Below are 19,190 nucleotides of genomic sequence, written 5' to 3'. Positions count from 1 at the left end.
GAACTTTCTCAAAATAACAAGCTGGGTAAGAGAAGTTACTCAGTACCTTCAAGAAAATAAATACAGATGGGAGCCTGAAATTCATGGTGACCAGCTGCATTTTATATTTAGAATCCACTGATCATCTTCACTTTACTACAGTTTGAAGTACCAAAACCAAGGGAGAAAACATCAAAGTCAGCCTTTAGTGTCTGAATTTTAGACAATCCAGCAATTTATAGAGCTCTTCAATGGTAAAAGAGGGAGCTCTAAAACTTCCTGCATTTGTGTACACTTTGTTGTGTTTATGAGAAAACTAGCATCTTTCTCAGGAGAAGCTTCACAGCTTCCTCTAAATTCTCAATGAAGAAACAAAATTAAAAAATAAAGTTCAGGGACCAACAAATGGCATAGTGGTTACGTCACTGGACTCCCACATGGTCAATCATGGTTTGAGTCTCAGACCCAGCGGCTTTAAACTCAAGCCAGGCGCATATATGTGCATGCCCAAAATCCCAAAAGGAAACCGGGGGTGAAGGAACTGTGATGTGGCCATCCCCTGGGGAGTGATTTCTCGCTTTCTGTCACTGTATTCCCAACGAGTGAACATGACCTATAGCAAAATCTCTCTAAAAAAATAAAATTAAAACCACCATAGTAAAAATAAGATTTCCTCTTCTATTATTTATCTAATTTGCAGCTCAAGAATACTTTCAAGGGGCCAGGCGACGGTGTTGTAGCAATGCGACTGGCCCCACATGGGAAAGATACTGGGTTCATAAGCTAGGACATCCCTAAGCATTCCAGGTGCATGTGCCCATGATGTGGGCTGGCTGAGACTATGGATTGCAGTGTAAAGTCTCTCTCTCTCTGACAGACAAAATAAAAAAATAAACTTAAAAAAAAAAAGAACACTCTTGAAAAGGAGTCAGCATGCTTTGTAAAAACCAGAATGCAAGTAGTATTTTAGGTTTTGTAGGCCCTACATTCTGTCACAACTACCCAACTCTGCTGCTATAGTGCAAAAGCAGCCACAGATGACATGTAAATTAATGGGTTGTGTTTCAATAAAACTTTATTTACAAATGCAAATAGTAGACTAGATTTGACACAGGATATAGTTTGCTAATCCCTGCTCTAGTCTAGAGTAAGCGTTCCTTCTGGGCAGTGTAAACTATGGCTCCATCTCTAGTCCTCACCTCTCCCTCCCTTCTATATGTCACCTTCCTAATGCTTTTCCATATTATGGAGGTTTGATGTCCTTCTTCAAAATAACCTGAGATTCATGTTCAATATGCAAATACCTGAGCCTTATCCTGGGAAAACTGGAAACTCTAAAGGAATAATGTTGCTCAGATATTCTTCCGTACCCTACATTTTCAGTCAATGTCTACAAGGTAAGATTCGGGCACTCAAGATGTTTCCATGTTCGTCCCCACCTATCTACTCGGCCTCATCTCACTGTCCTGCAATGCCTATCCCTATAGCCTCTGCCCTAACTTCCATCTGCCTAATGAATTCCACTTACTCCAACCACCCCTGCCCCCAGACATACAATCAATCTTTCTCTCTTTCTAGATTTGGAGCTTAAGAGTTTTCCTCCATTCATGACAATCACTCCTATTCTCTGTCAAACCGTAAGATCTTTCCTGAGACTGCACAAACACCAAACACTGTACTTACACATCAATGAGGTCAGGTTTCAATACTGATGGCACAGCAGTTTCAATATTGTACAATTTTATCTGAGATCCATACAGAGTGACTTTGACCAACCTGTTGGCAAAGCAGACAGAAAAGAACATGAAATGTATGGACCAAAACAAACAAATGAACAAGGTACAAACAGGAGTCTTAAGAACAGGCTTTTTTCCACAAAGAATCAAGACCAGACCTTCAATTTTATCCCAAGGAAGTAATCTGAAATGTGCAGCAGATGGTGTAATGGTTACATTGCTGGACTCTCACAGAGTCGACTGTGGTTTGAGTCCTGGACCTAGTGGCTTAAAACTCACGCCAGGCACATGCATGCCCAAAATCCCAAGAGGAGAATGGAGGAGAAGGGATGGCAGCATGGCTACCCCCTGGGGCGGGGGGTGACTTCTTGCTTTCTGTCTGTCTCTCCAGCGAGTACACATGTCCTATAGCAAAAATCTCTCTCTTTAAAAAAAAAGATTTATATACAAAGACATTAAAACATTATCAGTAATGTCAAAAATTTTTGAAAAAAATACAAATATACACATAAAGGATACAATGTAATATACTACATGACAGTAATATCCATGCTTAAAAGAATGAAGAAAATTTAATAATAAAAGTTCAAGATACCTGAAATATGAAAAGGCTGTGAACAACAAAATATAGCCTGATTTTGTTTGGAAAATGTGTTATCTCTTAACAACAACCAAAAAAAAAAGCTGGAAGAGGAACCAGCAGATGGTGTAATGGTTATGTCACTGGACTCCCACAGAGTTAACCGCAGTTTGAGTCCAGGACCCTGTGGCTTAAAACTCATGCCAGGCGCGTGTGCGTGCATGCCCAAAATCCCGAGAGGAGATTGAAGAAGGGAGTGCAGCATGTCTAGCTCCTCTGGGGGGCGATTTCCCACTTTCTCTCTGGCAAGGACATGCGCCCTTTAGTAAAAAAATCTCTCTTTAAAAAAAAAAAGGCTGGAAAAATTTTCACCAGAATATGCTTACTAGTACCACTGCTTTGGGGTTAGGATGGAAGAGATTACAGATGCTTTTTTCCCTGCTACTTTTCTGTATTTCCAAATTGTGTACAATAAATATGTAATGCTTCTATAAATAAGAATAAATATTTTTTAAAAGCAGGTCTCTTTTGATAGTTTATCTAAATAGTTTGACATGGACATTTCTATAAAATTTATAATGATAAAATCATCTTTTCTCTTATTTAAAATAATTTTGGGGGGACCAGCAGATGGCGTAGTGGCTACGTCACTGGACTCTCATGTGGTCGGAGTATGGTTCGAGTCCCGGACCCAGTGGCTTAAACTCACGCCAGGCACATGTGCATGCATGCCCAAGATCCCAAGAGAAGAATGGAGGAAAAGGGATTGCAGTGTGGCCATCTCCCTGGTGAGTGATTTCTCGCTTTCTGTCTCTCTGCTGAGTGCACGCACCTGATAGCAAAATTCTCCCCCCAAAAAAATTTTTTTAAAGGAGAAGTTTCAGATGGACAGATATATAATCAAGAAAATATAGCAAAATGTCCACTGTGGGATCTTGGTAGTAAGTATATGGTATTCCCTATACAATTCTTTCAATTCCCCTAAAGATTTGAAAACATTTATAAAACTTTAGAGGAGAAGAACAAGAAGAGCGAAGTTGTAGAGTCCACTGGTTGTACCGGAACTCACTGTACACAAACAAGTATCAGTGGGAAGTGCCTCTTGTTAGAGACAGACATTTCTTTCTAAGTGGAAGAGAAAAAAAAAATCCAAGATCTACCTAATTTCTCTCTGTGCCTATTCTTTATGGAAATTTGGGAATCATCCAGAGGCTGAGTGGAGCAACAAGCTGGAGAATCAGTGACAAATGCAAGATGTCTGGGCAGACTGGCTCAGCAGGTATGAAGAAGAGTCTAGAAATCAGCAGCTCTTGGGGCTAGCAAGTGGCATAGTAGTTAAGGCCCTGGACTCCCAAATAGTTGACTGTGGTTCAAGTCCCGGACCCATCAGCTTGCATTCACTTTCCCCCTCTCTCTCCCTATCTCTCCAGTCAAATTAAAATAATAAGAACAATAAATAAAATTAAATAAATAATTCTTTTAAAAAAAAAGAAATCAGCAGCTCTGAAAAACATCTAAGACTTTGATGTAGGGGGGCCCACATTCTGAAAAAAACTCTTCTGTGACAGAGGTGGAAAGCAGGACCTTATCCACAGGCTGAGTCACCAATTGTTCAGGGTAGAGGAGCAGTCAAGAAAGTGAGGGTACAAGAACCAAAACTCTTCATTTGAAGTTCGAGGGAGACCTGGCAATAACTAGGAATCGAGACAGTCACTATCAGTAAGCAACATACCAACGTGTGCTGGGTGTTTGACTCTTTAAATCCTGTTCTACACTAAAAATGGACTTCCAAGCATGTTAAGATTTCGATTAAACAGCAGTTTTAGTATCAGTTCTGTTCTACGTAGCCCATAAGTGAGAATGCCTTAACAAGTACCTTCTCTCTATCTTTATTCTAAATGAAGTCAGAATTGTTAAGTCTCTTAAAGTAGTGAGCTTGCAAACCTAAGCAGTACAGAAAGGTGTATAGCTATTAAGGGCCTATAAAATAATGATTCGGGACCCCTAGTCCATCATCTTGCTACGAAGTCGAGATGACTAGCAGGTACATATATGCTGCTTAGCAGAGTAGATTCAAATAATGGGCGACTTGTCTATGCATTTCAGATAGAACGATGTGTCCTATTCCTGCTCAGACAGAACGATGTGTCCTATTCCTGCCGAACGTCAACGCAAATGGGCCTAGCACCAAAAGAAAGAAAGAAAGAAAGAAAAACAGACACTGGAAGTAGAAATACTGCTTTGGCAAGTGCACAGCATTTGGATTCAAGAAGCTGCTTAAACGCCATTGCTCCTGCTCGTGGACTGTGTGAGCTACAGGCAAGGCAAGGTAAGCAGGGTCCTGACCATCTCTGTGCCACGATGTATGCAGTGGTAAATGGCAATACCAGCCTCTCGAAGTAAAGAATGAAATGAAAATAAATGTTTGATGTTTATAAAAATAAAATATTTTAGAAAATGTCCTACAATTACATGCTGCTTTTATTAGTAACAATAATCTGGCTTTTTAAGGGATTTAGAATTCTTAGTTACCTCTGCTTTTAAGCTACAGTTAAAGAAAAATCTGGCAAGGATGTAACTTCTGGGGCTCAGTTTCCTTTCTGTGTGTTACCAGCGATGTTGCTACAAGGCCAATGAAAAGCATGAGTTGTCTTGGCTCCAGGCTGGATCCATGCCTCTCCAATTTGATCTAATCGACTAATTATCTTGACATGCTCTAAATCTCCTATCACTTACATCTGAGTATCTAAGACAGAGAGAGTAAGAGAGAAAGAGAGATAGAGACTAGACAGAACAAAATGTTCCTAAACAAACACAGTTGAGAATTTTATGTGGAATCCAAGGGCAAAAAGAATAAAATAAGGCTGGTAGTGAGAGTTTAGGAATCACCTCTTGGGCCAGGCATGGAGCTCTGCCCAGCTTTCAGTCCTTAGGACCCCCCCTAAGGGACTGGAAAGGCCACAGGAAGCCCCACCTATGGCACTTGACTATCTACTTAAAGTGGAGGTACCCCCTTATCAGTAGGGTTTTCTTAATGTTTTTTTTAATCTTATGAAGACTGACCTCACCAGGTTTTCTGAATTTCTGCATGTGTAAATAAGATCTTCAATAAAAAAATTGTTTATATTTATTGACTTTTCTTTCGTGTGAGGCACTGCCCTCATTTAATTCTCACAAAAAACCTACAATAAACTACTTCCACTCTGTTTTACAGATGAAGGACCTTAAGTTCAGAGAACTTAAATGACTTGCTCCCAACAGCTTGGATGGCAGAGCCCAGGTACATATATGCTGCTTAGCCAGTAGATACCTGGCACCAGAGCAGAAGCCATTTGGCAATACACTGCTCTTCCCTCACGCAAGAAGGCAAAACTGAGCTCTGAAGAAAGAATGGCTCCAGAATGTAACTGCCGGCCTACCTCTCCACGACCGTGAGGGCATCACTGAACCGCACAGCAAACACATCCCCGATAAAGTACTCAGCTAACCGGCCCACGGCCTGCAGCAGGGAGCTCAAGTCTCTCAGGGAACAGTGCAACCGTCGGCAGTCGTTCTCCGCTGTGATGTTCAACCTGTGTCCTGGAACACAACACCTTAGTTTTTCTCGGGAAGAACATGCTTTAGTTACTACATAGATAAAAGCTCGTCTAGACAAGCTACACAGCAAAACCAACTCTTGAGCCAACACACAGGCTGCTCCTCAGTAGTGAGCAGGGGAAGTGGGCACAGCCCAACCTACAGATATATATACCACATGAGCTAAAGGGGCCAGAGGGAGGGGCGGCCAGACTGGGGTGCTCTAACAGGGACCGTGCACCTGATCTGGTTCCTCCCCAATCCTGTAAGGTACTTCTACATAAAGGAAGCATACCCAAGGAGCCCAGTAAGCTGCCCAGCATGGGTCCTATTTCTGGGGCAGAGCAAGTGCTCTAAGCTGAGTCTGTGCGACCCCAAGCCTGCTGCCTTTTACACATGGCCCTGTCTCAAAATGAAATCTCTGGGGCTGATGGGTAGGACTGACCCCAGCTAAAAGAACCAGGATATTCAGTATTCACCCCACAGGACTTTTGGGTGGCAAAGTTTGTAATAAAGGGCATAAGATACAGATTTAGAAGACAGACTTCCTGCCACTTGCTGGCTCTGTGCCTCACTGAATCCTCCAAAGTCTCTATTTCCTCATCTTTAAAATGGGGAAAGTACTATTTAATTCACTACCGTAAGGGTGGCTAAGTTAGAATGCATAAAAAACTCCATAAATAAGAGCATTATACTCAATGTTTGTCATTTGAGTTGACTCCTGAACAACATAGGAATAAACACCAACTTTTTTCCAACTAGTATATTGGAAAATACAGTATAGCACATACTAGAACTGTTTTTTCTTCCCATGAGCTCCATATTTTCTTTTCTCTACTTACTTTATACAAAATACATATAACGTACAAAGTATGTGTTAACTCATTATGTTATCGGCAAAGCTTCTGGTCAACAGTAGGCCATTAGTAGTTAAGGTTTAGGGGAGTCCAAGTTACAGGCAGATTTTCACCTACACAGGGGGTCTCAGTTCCTTTAACCCCTGTACTGGTCAAGTATCCACTGCATTATGAATGACAAAGAGCTAGTCTTTTTAAGACTTGAAACTTTCTTACTTTTTAACTTAAGTTTTTCAAGCTGAGCAAAGAGGGTATTAAGATGAGGAGGGGACTCTTACTGACGACACCAAAGCAGTTGACTGTTTATCAGCAAGTCTTGAAGATGCTGCCCAAGAAAAAAGTGGTTCTGGAAAAGGGGGTAAAGCGGGAGCAGCGCCTGGGAGTGATAGTGCTGACAAGAAGGTTCAGGGTCCCAAAGGTGGTGGCAATGCAGTAAAGGTCAGACACATTCTAGGTGAAAAACACAGCAAAATTATGGAAGCCATGGAAAAGTTAAAGTCTGGAATGAGTTCAATGAAGTGGCCACACAATATAGTGAAGATAAAGCCAAGGCAAGGGGGCAGCTTGGGTTGGATGACCAGAAGATCCATGGTGGGACCATTTCAAGAAGTGGCATTTGCCTTGTCAGTCAGTGGGATGAACAAACCTATGTTTACAGACTTACCAGTTAAGACAAAAGTTGGATATCATATTATCATGGTTGAAGGGAGAAAATAAAATTATATGAAGACTGGGAAAAAAAAAAAGATGAAAGGCAAAAACCCCTTTTGGCCCATAAAAGGAGGAAGAATTTTCAGGCCAGAAGGACCTCCAAGTCTGATAAAGTCTTTCTCATTCACACAGTGGGGATGAGGGTGGACTCCCTTAAGATCATGGCCCTTAGCATGTTCACAACTGCACCACTCCTTAAACACTTTTCGAACCTGCCCCCTTCCCTCTGCCACTTCAAGTCTTTACTCTTCTGTTGGGGTACAGAAGTCTCCAAACAGGCCACCAACAGCCTTCTTCAGACAATGCTTCACAAGCAGCTTCCCAGAACACAGAAGGTATCGAACCCTTCTGAGGCTCACCCCTGCTAAGTGGGAAGAGCCTAGACACCCCAGCATCAATTTTTAGGTCTCTCGTGCCCCATTTGCTTCTACTATTCCACTGTGTCACCCAGGCTCACTGGTAACCCCCAGTGCCACATGCCTCTATACCACGGAATAAACTGTTTTCTCTCTCTTCACTGCTCATCATTTCATCTTCTGCCCTCCCAAGCCTGGCAAAGTTCTTAGTGTCCCCCATACTCATATGGGCATCATCTCTTCTATGAGCCCTTCCTTCCCCTCCCCCTCTTGCAGTCCTCACAGCACCTCATAAGGAAATCAACTAATGAGGTACAAGTCTCTCCCCTTGCAGACTACGAAATCCCTCGTGGTGCAGGACTATGTCCAGCATCCAGTTCAGCACCCAGCACCCAGCACAGAGCAAGTGCCCTTAAGTCCCCGAAGGCCTAAGACATGACAGAAGAGAGAGCAAACCAGAGCTGGTAGGGATTCTCAGGGAGTTTGAGCTCCTCAGGCTGCCCTTGGCGATACTCACTGTTACTATTTTAAGGTGACCATGGATAAACAGCTTGCTGGACAGGAAGCCAGCAGGGATGAACATCACGAACAAAGTAGTGAGTGAAGTGGTAGGTGTAGTGTCTCAGATTCTGTACCATCCTCCAAGTGAGCCTAGTAATAGTGCTGTGACAGCTCCCAGAGGAAGACAGGAGTCAGAAAGGGAGACACATTTTGGCCAATGTATTGTCACAGTAGTTGTCCTATCTCAAGAAACAGAGCCAAAAAAGGGAGCAACTCAAGGAAAGACCTTACAAAGAGAGAGCCAGTGACAAAGGTCAGTTTTGACCTGCCCCAACCCACCTGTTCCCTCCTCTTCCCTCCACATGACAGCAATGCCTTGGTGCAAAAAACAGGATTCTCAGCTTGCAGGCAGCCCTGCAGAGGCTGCTGGGTGGGTAGCTAAGGAGAGTGAGCTGGGCGGCTCTTGTAGAGGATGGCCACCTCACACAAGCCACATGAGCCCACAGAACGAACAGAACCCAGAGGTACTTCTGTTCATGTGTGGTCATGAGGGAGGCAACACTACCCTTCTTGGGCCCCAGAATGAGATGAGTCTAACCTTCCAGTTTACCAAAGTATCATAATTCCACACATTCTGAACGACAATGGGATTTTCAGAGTTACAGCTAGGCAAGTGACTTCCAGGACCAACTTCTAAAACCTGCTGCTCCTTTGCACACTAACCAAACCTTAGGGCTCTGTAGAAAATAAACTCTTGTGAAATATACACCCAGGAACAGCACAGGCCCCAGAAGAGGTGAGGCCAGTATCTCTTTCAAAGAGCACGTGGAAGGCTTATCAAGTCAGCATGCATAGCCCCTTTCTCTCCCACCAAGTTCTACCCTTATCACTAGTTTTCAGCTTATTCATTATACTTAATTCCTTGAACTGAGTATCTTCAGAGACTCTAAGAACTAGCTTTTCAATATTTTAAGCATGTAAGAGAAAGACAGAATGTTTCTCTTTTAAAAACCAAGGCACCATCCACTTGGTCTTCAATAGCCAATTTTACCATGTAGCTTAAAAGTACTCCTTCATCACACGTACATACTCTACCTTGAATAAAGAAAAAGAAATCTAAAATTAAAAGTAAAAATAGCAAGCACTCTGACCAAGCCTTTCCCCCTTCTCCTCTGCCCCAGCATTTGCCCTACAGCCTCCTCCTGGACACCTCAACTGAATGCCAGCAAGCTCAATGCCCTTGAGGGAGCCCTTCCATCTTTGGACAACAACACAAGGAAATTATGTCTCCCTGTATTCCTCCTTATTAACTCTGGTCCTACTCTTCGAGGGTAGAACACAAAACAAGCCAAAGCCTGCCAACAGTCACAGGGAAATGTGAAGACAGGGATGACACCCTTCCAAATCTCTTAGCTTAAGTACAGTCCTGGGTGCCTTCCACTTCCTCTATTGCCCCTTGCTATAGCTTGACTGTATCTCCCCTCAAGTTCAGGTGGTAAAATCTGGTGGGTCACGGTAATGGTGTTAAGAGGGTAGAGATTAAATTACAGTGGTGAAAGGTAAGACCTTTAGAAAGTGATTTGGGCATTAAGTTGGGGCCTCTGGGATGAGTCCTGATAGGAGAAGAAATGACACACAACACAGACAAACTCTGCTCAGGTTTTCACTTATGACACTTGAGGTCCTCTACCCTATTACTCAGCAGCAAGAAGACCCTCACCAAGTACAGCCCCTGGGCCATGAACCTCTAAACTCTGAGCTGAATAAACCTCTGTTTTTATCAATTGCCCAGACTCAGGTAATTCTGTTACTACCAAAAGAACATCCTAGAATACCTTCCTTCTAAGACTCCTGATTCTTCCCTCTACACTTGCCCTAATTTGTCAAGCAAAATGTGGTCTTCAGAACAGAAAACAGTTTGGAAGAGTTGTGTATGTGTTTTAAACCATTAGTTTGAACCATATGAAACTGCTACTACTTGACCACTTCTAACCTAACAAAATTACAGTTCTATACAGTTCAACCTAATACATATGAACCACGTAAGGATCATGTTCATCAAAACTGCAGCCAGTTCTTTCCTACTCTGTCCATAAGGCAAACACATAGGCAATGAGTACCTCAACTAGAATTCTCCACTGACCCCCTCCAACCTAGAAACCGAGTATCTACCACCACTACAGAATCATACAAGGTATCAACTGAATTTAAGGGGGTGGGGAACAGAGTCCCACTATGACTAGCTGTTTAGCTCCACCCACTTTTCTTCTACGTGGCTAAGGCTTAGATTGCCCCCAAAAGAGCACAGAACATCTGCAAAGTAGAACCTTGAGGTTACATTGCTACACAAGGTTGGACAGATAAAGTTATCATGGTAACGCTAGACATTCTATCCTCCACAAACCAAGTCACCTTGAAGCTGCCAGATGTGCTCAAAGCCACACCCAAAGAATAGCTCATTTGGCAAATCACTGCAATAACTTATGCCTAATTCAGTCTTCCAGTTTTGGGGGATAAGGGAGTGGAGGTGTGAAAATTAGTATTTGAGGTATTTCATATTGAAAGAACAAACAAATCATAAATGTATCCAAGTAGAACAAAAACTGTAAGTCTTAAACTCTCATATATTGTAGAGAAAACAATCTCTTAAGCAGGAAAGCTTGCATGGTAGACCAGAGAGTTAAAGGAGTTACTTAGAGCAGAAATATTGCCTCAATGAGGAGTGGCAAAAGCCAAATATAAAATGGATACTACTTTAGGGCCATATGAGGACGCAGTGCTGTATAAGGGAATGACTGCCAAGGAGAAGATGTTCTAAGCCATCAGTAGTAGGAAAGACAGGCAATGAGAGCAAAGGATCACCCACCAGAAGCAAGAGAGATTCATGGCAACTATATGCCCCAGCAACCATGTAGGTTTTGCCTTTGTACTGAGGGAATGGAATAGGATGACCGGCAGTAGGAGAGGGAAGAAGACGACACATGTGGGGAGTCTAAAGGTGGTACTACAGTAAAACAGGATGCCCTGTGAGATTGACCCACAGGGGAAGGTTCCAGCTGACATTCAGGGACCTCCCTGAGTACACCTGGCACCTATGTGCCCAGGATCCTAGGCTGGCTGGGGCTGACAGGGAATCATGACATTGAGACCCTGTTGTGGTGCTGACTCCCTGTCTCTTTCTCCCTCTCTCTTTTTAAGTTTAAGTAAACTTAAAAATAAATTAAAAGTGATTCACGGCAACCAGCAGTTAGCGTAATGGCTATGTCACTGGACTCCCACGTAGTCGACTACGGTTCACATCCTGGACCCGGTGGCTTAGAACTCACACCGGACGCTTGTGCATGCGTGCCCAAGATCCTGAGAGGAGAATGGAGAAGGGATTGCGGCGTGACCATCCCCCCTGGGGGGTGAATTCTCACTTTCTGTCTCTATGTCTCTCTCTGTCTGTCTAGCAAGCACACGCGCCTTATAGCGAAAACCTCTCCAAAAAAAAAAGTGATTCTGAATTTGAATGCTATAACAAAATCAAAGTGGGGGCGAGAAGTAACACCTGTAGGTTTCACTGCTGGCCAAATGTACACCCTATTGTCATCAACAAGCACAGCACAAGCAGAGGGCAAGGATCGTGTCCAATTCCCTTTTACACAGTTCCAGAGGAGACCCAAGAATCAAAGGCTAGACTAGAAGATAAATGCAAACAAAAGGCGAGGGCCATAACCTATCATGGGAAAAGATACTACGATTTCTTCTGAGAGGCAACAGGCTGACTAATACAGAATGGAAGTTATTTGAGGGGTAAACGGCCATGGGAACCAGAGAACAAAATGTACTTGGTTTCAATTTTTTAATAGCCTTTGCACTGGGAACTTGGCTTTTAAGGAATTAAGGGATGGGCCAATACTTTATCATGGATAAAAAAGCCCATTTTTAAAACAGGAAAAGAGTATTTCTCTGGCCTGAGAGGTTCTACCATTAACGAACGCACCAAGGGTCAGTGCTGAGGCTGAGGTTTATACATCCCTGGAAGAGTCAAGCACACTGTGTAACTGCCAGTAAGTAGGCTTCAATGAGGGCAGGTAAAGATATTTCATTTAGGGGAAAATAAATCAGATTATCCTTCTAAGATGAAAGGCTCTTGGGTATCAGGTACATCTCACAAAAAAGATTTAAGTCTCACTTTAGATTTTGCACCTCAAGGCAGGCTCAATGTAATGTTAAAAAAGTCAACTACAATACTGGATAGGAAACTTAGGGGGTCATTTTTGGAAGAAAGCATACACGTTTGTGGTGCTGACTCCCTGTCTCTCTCTCTTTTTTTTATTTAAAAAAAAAAAAATATATAGCAGATCAAAAATAATGCCTTCTGGGGCCAGCAGCTGGTATGGCGGTTAAAGACACTAGACTCTCACATGGCCGACTGCAGTTCAAGTCCTGGACCTGGCGCCTTGCTTTCTCTCTCTCTCTCTCGCACGCACACACACACACACACACACATCAAACTGAGAAATAATAATAATAAATAAAGTTAAAGTATTAAAAAAAAAAAAAAAAGAAAAATGCCTTCTAATTGGAAACTGGCCCTGAGGAAGAAACCACCTGGGCATGGTTAGTCTCAAGAATGGACTCTAGAAACATCACAGTCAAATGCTTTTCTTTAGTGCTGATGGCATTTTTTTTTTAACAGGCATGTTTGTTTTGAAAAGTGTAGCTGTTCTTATCCTCTTCCAAAAACCAGGGCCCGTACTTGGGGCATGCCAAGTCCCATCAACCTCCTGGGGCCCACTGGATTATTTAGAAGCCAATATAGTCATGGAAACAAGCCGTCATGGGCCACTACGAAGGGCAGCCTCAAAAAGAGCCTCCCACGGAAGTTCTGCCATGAAAAACAAGCTTGTCCGGGAGATGAGCTGAGCCCTGGGCAGCGCTGTGCCAGGACGAAACAGCAGTTAACCAACAGAGGGGTTGCACACCAGCCCAAGATAACTCCTGTAGGAAAACACTGTGGGGAAGAGCAGGGTGAAATGGTGCATAGGAGGTAACAGGGCAGGGAGGACGTGGGTGCTTTTAAGTTGCTGGTGTCACAGTTGGCAAAAAAGAACACTAGATCTTAGATAGGCTAAATTTTTATCATTCCCCCTTACACCCTCTCTTGTGACTAGCACTTACAAACTATGTGCCCTTGAGTAAATTAACTTTTTGAACCCTGAACCCTAATATCTGTAAAACAGAGATACTTAGTAACAGAACTTCCTTCACAGGACAGTTGAGAGAATTAAGTAACGTACATAAATAACACAGTGCCTGACATGTAATGAGCACTCCACAAAAACAGGTCACCACACAATCACCATCATCAACAGAGCAACGAAAACTACTTATCCTAAGCCCCAAGCAGGGGAAGCCTACAAAAGGCGCCACTTGCCTTTCCAACTAACTCCAGTAAGAGTCTCCCTCCAGCCACTGGCAAAAGGAGAATGAGCGATCGCTATCAGTATGTCACCTCCTGCTAACTGTGCCTGCTCTGGAGTGACACTTTGTGTCTGTCCCTCTTATTCTAAAAGCCAGAGAAGAAACAGCACATCACAGGAAAAGTCCAAGGCCATTTTCTTCCTAGCATACTTGGTTTAAAGGACATAAGAAAATATTGTAGGATTTTAGTAATTCCTCTATCTTTGCTCAAAATTAGTTTCTTTTCCAAATAATCTTTTGAAATACAGTTTCGTAACCTCATTTTTACCTCCCTCAAGAGAGAGAGGCTTTTCTTTTTCTGTTTGTTTGTTTTAATTTTCCCTGTTCAGAGTTGGGGAGAGATGGAGAGAGAGGGGAGGCTACAGTGCAGAAATTACATTATGATAACAAAGATGATAGTAATTAAATAGCAGTCCAATTTTTTTTTAACATAAGTTAGGAAATAAAGCCAGTTTACCTGACCCTGAAGTAACTATAAATTGCTGTAATCCCAAATAAACTTCTAAATTGTCCTGAAGAACTGGAAACTGAAAATAAAGAAAGATTTTGTTAAGGATTTTTTAAAAATCATAAATGTAAGCTTTAACAGCATTTTCACATTAAAACATTACAGTAAGTGGGCCAGCAAATGGTGTGGAGGTTAAGACTCTGGATCCCACATGGCTGACTGCAGTTCAAGTCTCGGATCCAGCAGCTTGGAAATCATGTTGGGTATATATGCATGCATGTCCAAGATCCATAGAGGAGAATAGAGAAGGGATTGTGGTGTGGCTATCCCCTTTCAAGGGTGATTTCTCACTTTCTCTCTCTCTGTCTATGTCTCTCTCTCTAGGGAACATGTACACCCTACAAAAAAAAAACAAAAAACCTAAAACAACAACAAAAACCACAAGAACCTATGGGGAAAAGAGCAAGATCAAAAACTTTTCTCTAGGAACTTTTACATAAGCAGCTAAGAAAAGGTGGCTCCCTAGTACCTATCTTTAATAATTTCTAAAATTCAAACCACCAACTAATATAAAGAATTTAAGAAAGAAAACGGTATTATCAGTTGAATTTTTTATTTTAAGCAAAGCAAAGGATGCTGGGATATGACTATATAATGTTTCTTACAGGGGGCCTATGCCCCCAAATGATCTATCTGCACCCTCTAGAGCTGAGAAGGGGCTGTCTCTACCTTCAAATGCAAGGGAACCTTTCCCTTGAGAGAAGGATCACATACGCCTTATTAAAGTACACTGCAGAGTGAAAAGGCAGGCCAAATCACTTGGTCTGTCTCCCCTGCTCATGAAGCAGATAGGAATTAGTAATGACAGAGGGATCTTTTGAAAGTTAAAACACTCACCATGAAGACAAAACCGAGACTTAAATCTAACAGGCCTCTAACCAAGGCAGATGGTAAAATACAATGGCACTTTCCTTGAGAGAACAAGATACACGTGGATTATACAATGTAAAAGCTGACCCCTGCAAATTAATTTGCCTTTGAAGAAGAGATGAACTGAATGAAATCTCTTCAAATAAGAAGCCCTACTTAGTGGATGAAATCAAGTCCTTATGATTAAAGATTTCAGCACATAAATAAGGCAGAGGGAGCTAGCTAGCAGTTAGCCAAGCATGGGCTCTACAAAGGCTAGCCTCTTAGCAATACAACTTTTATAAGCAACATCTTCTCTGCTTGACCTGGCTGTTTCTGAGCTACTGTTGAAAGCACTGAGGCATTATTAAAATTCTTATTATATCTAAGACTAGATAGAGCTTCCAAAAGTTGAGTTAAAATATTTTGTGAGGGCCAGCTGGTGGCAGTGGTGTGGTGATTCAGACGGCTAGATCCCACAGGACTGTTCAAGCCCTGAACCTGACAGATTAGAAAACACACTAGATATACATGCATGCATGCCTAAAATCATGAAAGAAGGAGAAATAGAGAAGGGATTACAGCATGACCATTCTCCATGGGAGGGTGCTGTCTCACTTTCCTTCTCCCTCCCTCCCTCCCTCCCTCCCTCTCTCTCTCTCTCTCTCTCTCTCTCTCATGACACACACTGTGTAACAAATTAAGAGAAAATTTGTGAAAATGTTAACACTTGTTAATTCTGAGGGTTAGTTATGGTAATTATTCTCTGTAAAAAAAAAAAAATTTAAGTATGTATATATGCCTACAGAGAGACAGAAAGGTAAGTAAAAAGAGGCATGCTGTCTGTGCAGAAAAGTAACTAGTCACCCCACCCTATTTCAAGTGGTGCGTTACCAGTGTTGAGAAGGCATGTGTGGGAAGGAGCTCCATCACTTTGGCCACTACCTCCAAGCTCTGACGTAAGTACCGCTGCCACTCTGTCTGCTGCTGTGGGAAAAAACACAAAGGAATCAGCTCTTCCAAAGGGACAGAATCCTGTCATCTTCTCTGCCTGTCTCTCCTTTGCCTCAAGTCCACTCTCAGATAAATGTCAAAGAAATGGGAAATGATGGAATGAAGTTAGTTGATACTTTAAAAAGGTCAGGTTAGAATACTTTTTTAAAAAATTAATTTCATAAGAAGCTATTATTTCTTCAGAAAGCAAATGATCCACACAGAAGAATCTATTTTCCCCCTAAGGATTTCAGGAATATAGAGATGAAAGAGCTACTTGTGAAATGCTTGAGCCCCTCCCCTCATCACCTCACCTGCAGGAACAGGCCACTCATCATCCTATGAGCCAGTTCATTATTATGTTCCTATACATACAACTGATGAAATCAGTGGCACTCAAAGCATGGTCCACAGGCAGCAACCACTGGGAGCTTGTAAAAAATGCAAATTCTGTGGCCTATCCCAGCCCTTCAGAGTCACAACATGTTTTAACAAACTGTTCCCCTGACTTTAATCCATACTAGAGTTTGGAAAGCCCCAGCCTAGATCACATAGTTAATAAGAAGTGAAACTAAAGTCTACCCAGCACCTTCCATGTAACCAGGTCTGCAACCAGATGTCTTGCCCTCATGTAACTGTCAACACAGTGTAAAATGTATCATTCCCCTCTGGGGAGATGAAAAAATTAAGGAACAGAGAAATCCAATACCCAAATCTTCTCCATGCCCAAGGCTCAAAGAGATCCAAAGATCCAGGCCTCCTTGTTCCAAATACAGGGCCCTTTCTAACCCAAACATGGCTGGTCTCAAGGCTTGACCACACCACAGTCATTCTTACTTTGAGAACAATAGCAGCTATTTGAAAATTGTTAAATGTCTGGTGGTTAAGAAAAAGGAACACTGTGTCCATAAAGATATTTTCCTTTATCAATGCTGGACACACTAGCATCAATAAATTCAGGACTCATTTTAAGAATTATCAGTTTATAAAAATATACTCAAAACGGACTTCCTTTCATTCTAGCCCTATCATTTAAGTATCTCTGTTTCCACCAGTTTCCAGGTAGCTGTTATTTGCTACCCAGGGTAGGAAAACAGAGGTGGGAGCACAAGGCAGGAGAACAAGGAAGGATACCCACTTTTCACTGTACGTATGATTTCTTGACTTACATCATCTCTAGTCCACATGGGTAAAAAAGGTCTACAAAACCTTTTTTTTACAGTTAATGAGGCTAAAAAGACCAGTAAGAGAGAAAAGAATTTCAAATGTACAAGTCAAACTATACAACGACTGGTTTAAGAGCAGTCTCCAAAGCAAAGGGGTTACAAGTTCCAATTCTCCATTCTGACTCGTATCAGGACATGACAATGATTAAAAGTCAAGTAGGGGGTGCCGCTTACATCGTCATCCAGAGTCTCATCATCTAACTCTTCCAGTTGGGCCTGGTTGTATCTGAACTGGATTCGATTCAACACCTCTGTGAGCAAGAGGACCAGGGCATCTTCGTACCTATGTGGCAGGGAGAAATTCAACAGCAGGTGAAAAGAGGTTGTCAGCTAGGATTCAGAAAAGGCCTCTGCAACATGAAGGGAGTGGAAGCCACGTGGGATTACCAAGTACAAGAAGCATGTAAATTCCCGGTGTTAGTTGATGGGCTGGCAAGAATAATAGCAAGGGCATTTATTTATCAGGTACCATATACCCTGATGAACTGACCCTTTTAATATTATTCATGTAATGTTCCCCCCCTTTGTCTCTGGGAAAAACTTTCATTCGAAGTCTGTTTCGTTTAATACTAGTTTCATATAGCTGTCCCAGTCTCCTTAGTTACTGTTCACATGTTATACCTTTTTAAATCCATTCTTTCATTTTCAATCTGTATCTATCTGAATCTGATGTGAGTCTCTTGGGGACGACACATACTTGGACCATGGCTTTTTTTTCCCCTAATTCATTCTGCAAATCTCTGCCCCCCCCCTTTTTTCTTAAAAAGAATTATTTAATTTTTATTATTCATTCACTTATTTTAATTTGAACAGACAGAAACACACACACACAGAGAGAGAGAGAGAGAGAGAAAGTGAGAAAGCAAGCCACCTGGTCCGGGACTTGAACCATGGTCCTCCATGTGGGAGTGTCCAGCACACGCCACCTGCTGCCCCCCAAATCTCTGCCTTGTAACTAGAAAATGTAATACATTACATTTGATGTGATTAATGTACTGATAAAAAGGGCTAACTTCTGCCATTTTGCTATTTGTTCTTTATATGGCTTTTCTCCTCTTCCTCTTTTTTTCCATTACTGTCTTATTTTGCATTAAACAGGTATTTTCTAGTATAGCACTTTAAATCCCTTGTAACTTCTTTTACTATATGTTTTGTTGATATTCTTAGTGGTTGTCCTGGGGATTATAGGAAGTATATATAAATATCAATTATGATTCAATGCTTTTAACAACTATAAGAGGTAAAATAGCATCATCAATATTTTTCTTATGGGGGCCAGAAGGCGGCATAGTGGTTAAGGCACTGGACTCCCATAAGGCTGACCACTGTTCGACTCTTGGACCCAGAGGCTTGAAACTCACGCTTGGTGCATCTGCATGCAAGACCAAGATCCCGAGAGGATGGAGAAGCGATTCAGTGTGGTCATTCCCTCCTGGGAGGGTGATTTCTTACTTTCTGTCTGTCTCTCCAGTGAGCACATTTACCCTATAGCAAAAGTTCTCAGAAAAAAATAAAGAAAATATATGTGTGTGTGGATATATATGTATCAATATGGACACGTGTGTGTGTGTGTGTGTGTGTGTGTGTGTGTGTGTGTGTAACAAAGTTAAATAAGTTCTACAAGATCACAAAGCTAGTAAATGTTCTTTTTTTTTTTAAATTGCTACAGGGCAAGGTAATATCCACAAGAGACAGAGACAGCATCACTCAATGGGGCCAACTCATTCCACAATTCCTTTTCCTCCATTTCTCCTTCCTGTCAGGATTATGGAAACATATGTACAAGTGTCTAGTATGTTTCTCAAGCTGCCAAGGATAGGGATTCAAAACTGCAGATTGCTATGTGGGA

General features: G+C 42.0%; 1 protein-coding gene across 2 annotated transcripts in view; it reads right to left on the bottom strand.

Annotated features, from left to right (window-relative positions):
• XPO6 (exportin 6) overlaps positions 1–19,190 on the bottom strand; it is a 134,664-nt gene that overhangs the window by 21,899 nt on the left and 93,575 nt on the right. The window contains exons 10-14 of one of the 2 annotated variants that reach the window (XM_014587730.2): positions 17,516–17,624; positions 16,017–16,109; positions 14,223–14,292; positions 5,715–5,874; positions 1,663–1,755 (exon numbers count right to left, since the gene is read on the bottom strand). In XM_014587730.2, the coding sequence (XP_014443216.1) occupies positions 1,663–1,755; positions 5,715–5,874; positions 14,223–14,292; positions 16,017–16,109; positions 17,516–17,624 (525 nt within the window). The remainder of the gene's footprint in view (positions 1–1,662; positions 1,756–5,714; positions 5,875–14,222; positions 14,293–16,016; positions 16,110–17,515; positions 17,625–19,190) is intronic. The other variant, XM_014587731.2, reaches the window with a different exon arrangement.

This window comes from Tupaia chinensis, unplaced genomic scaffold (genome assembly GCF_000334495.1).
Source record: "Tupaia chinensis unplaced genomic scaffold, TupChi_1.0 Scaffold000231_1, whole genome shotgun sequence".
Classification (NCBI taxonomy): domain Eukaryota; kingdom Metazoa; phylum Chordata; class Mammalia; order Scandentia; family Tupaiidae; genus Tupaia; species Tupaia belangeri.
Note: the sequence above shows the minus strand (reverse complement) of the source record. Positions and strands in the feature narration are given on the sequence as shown.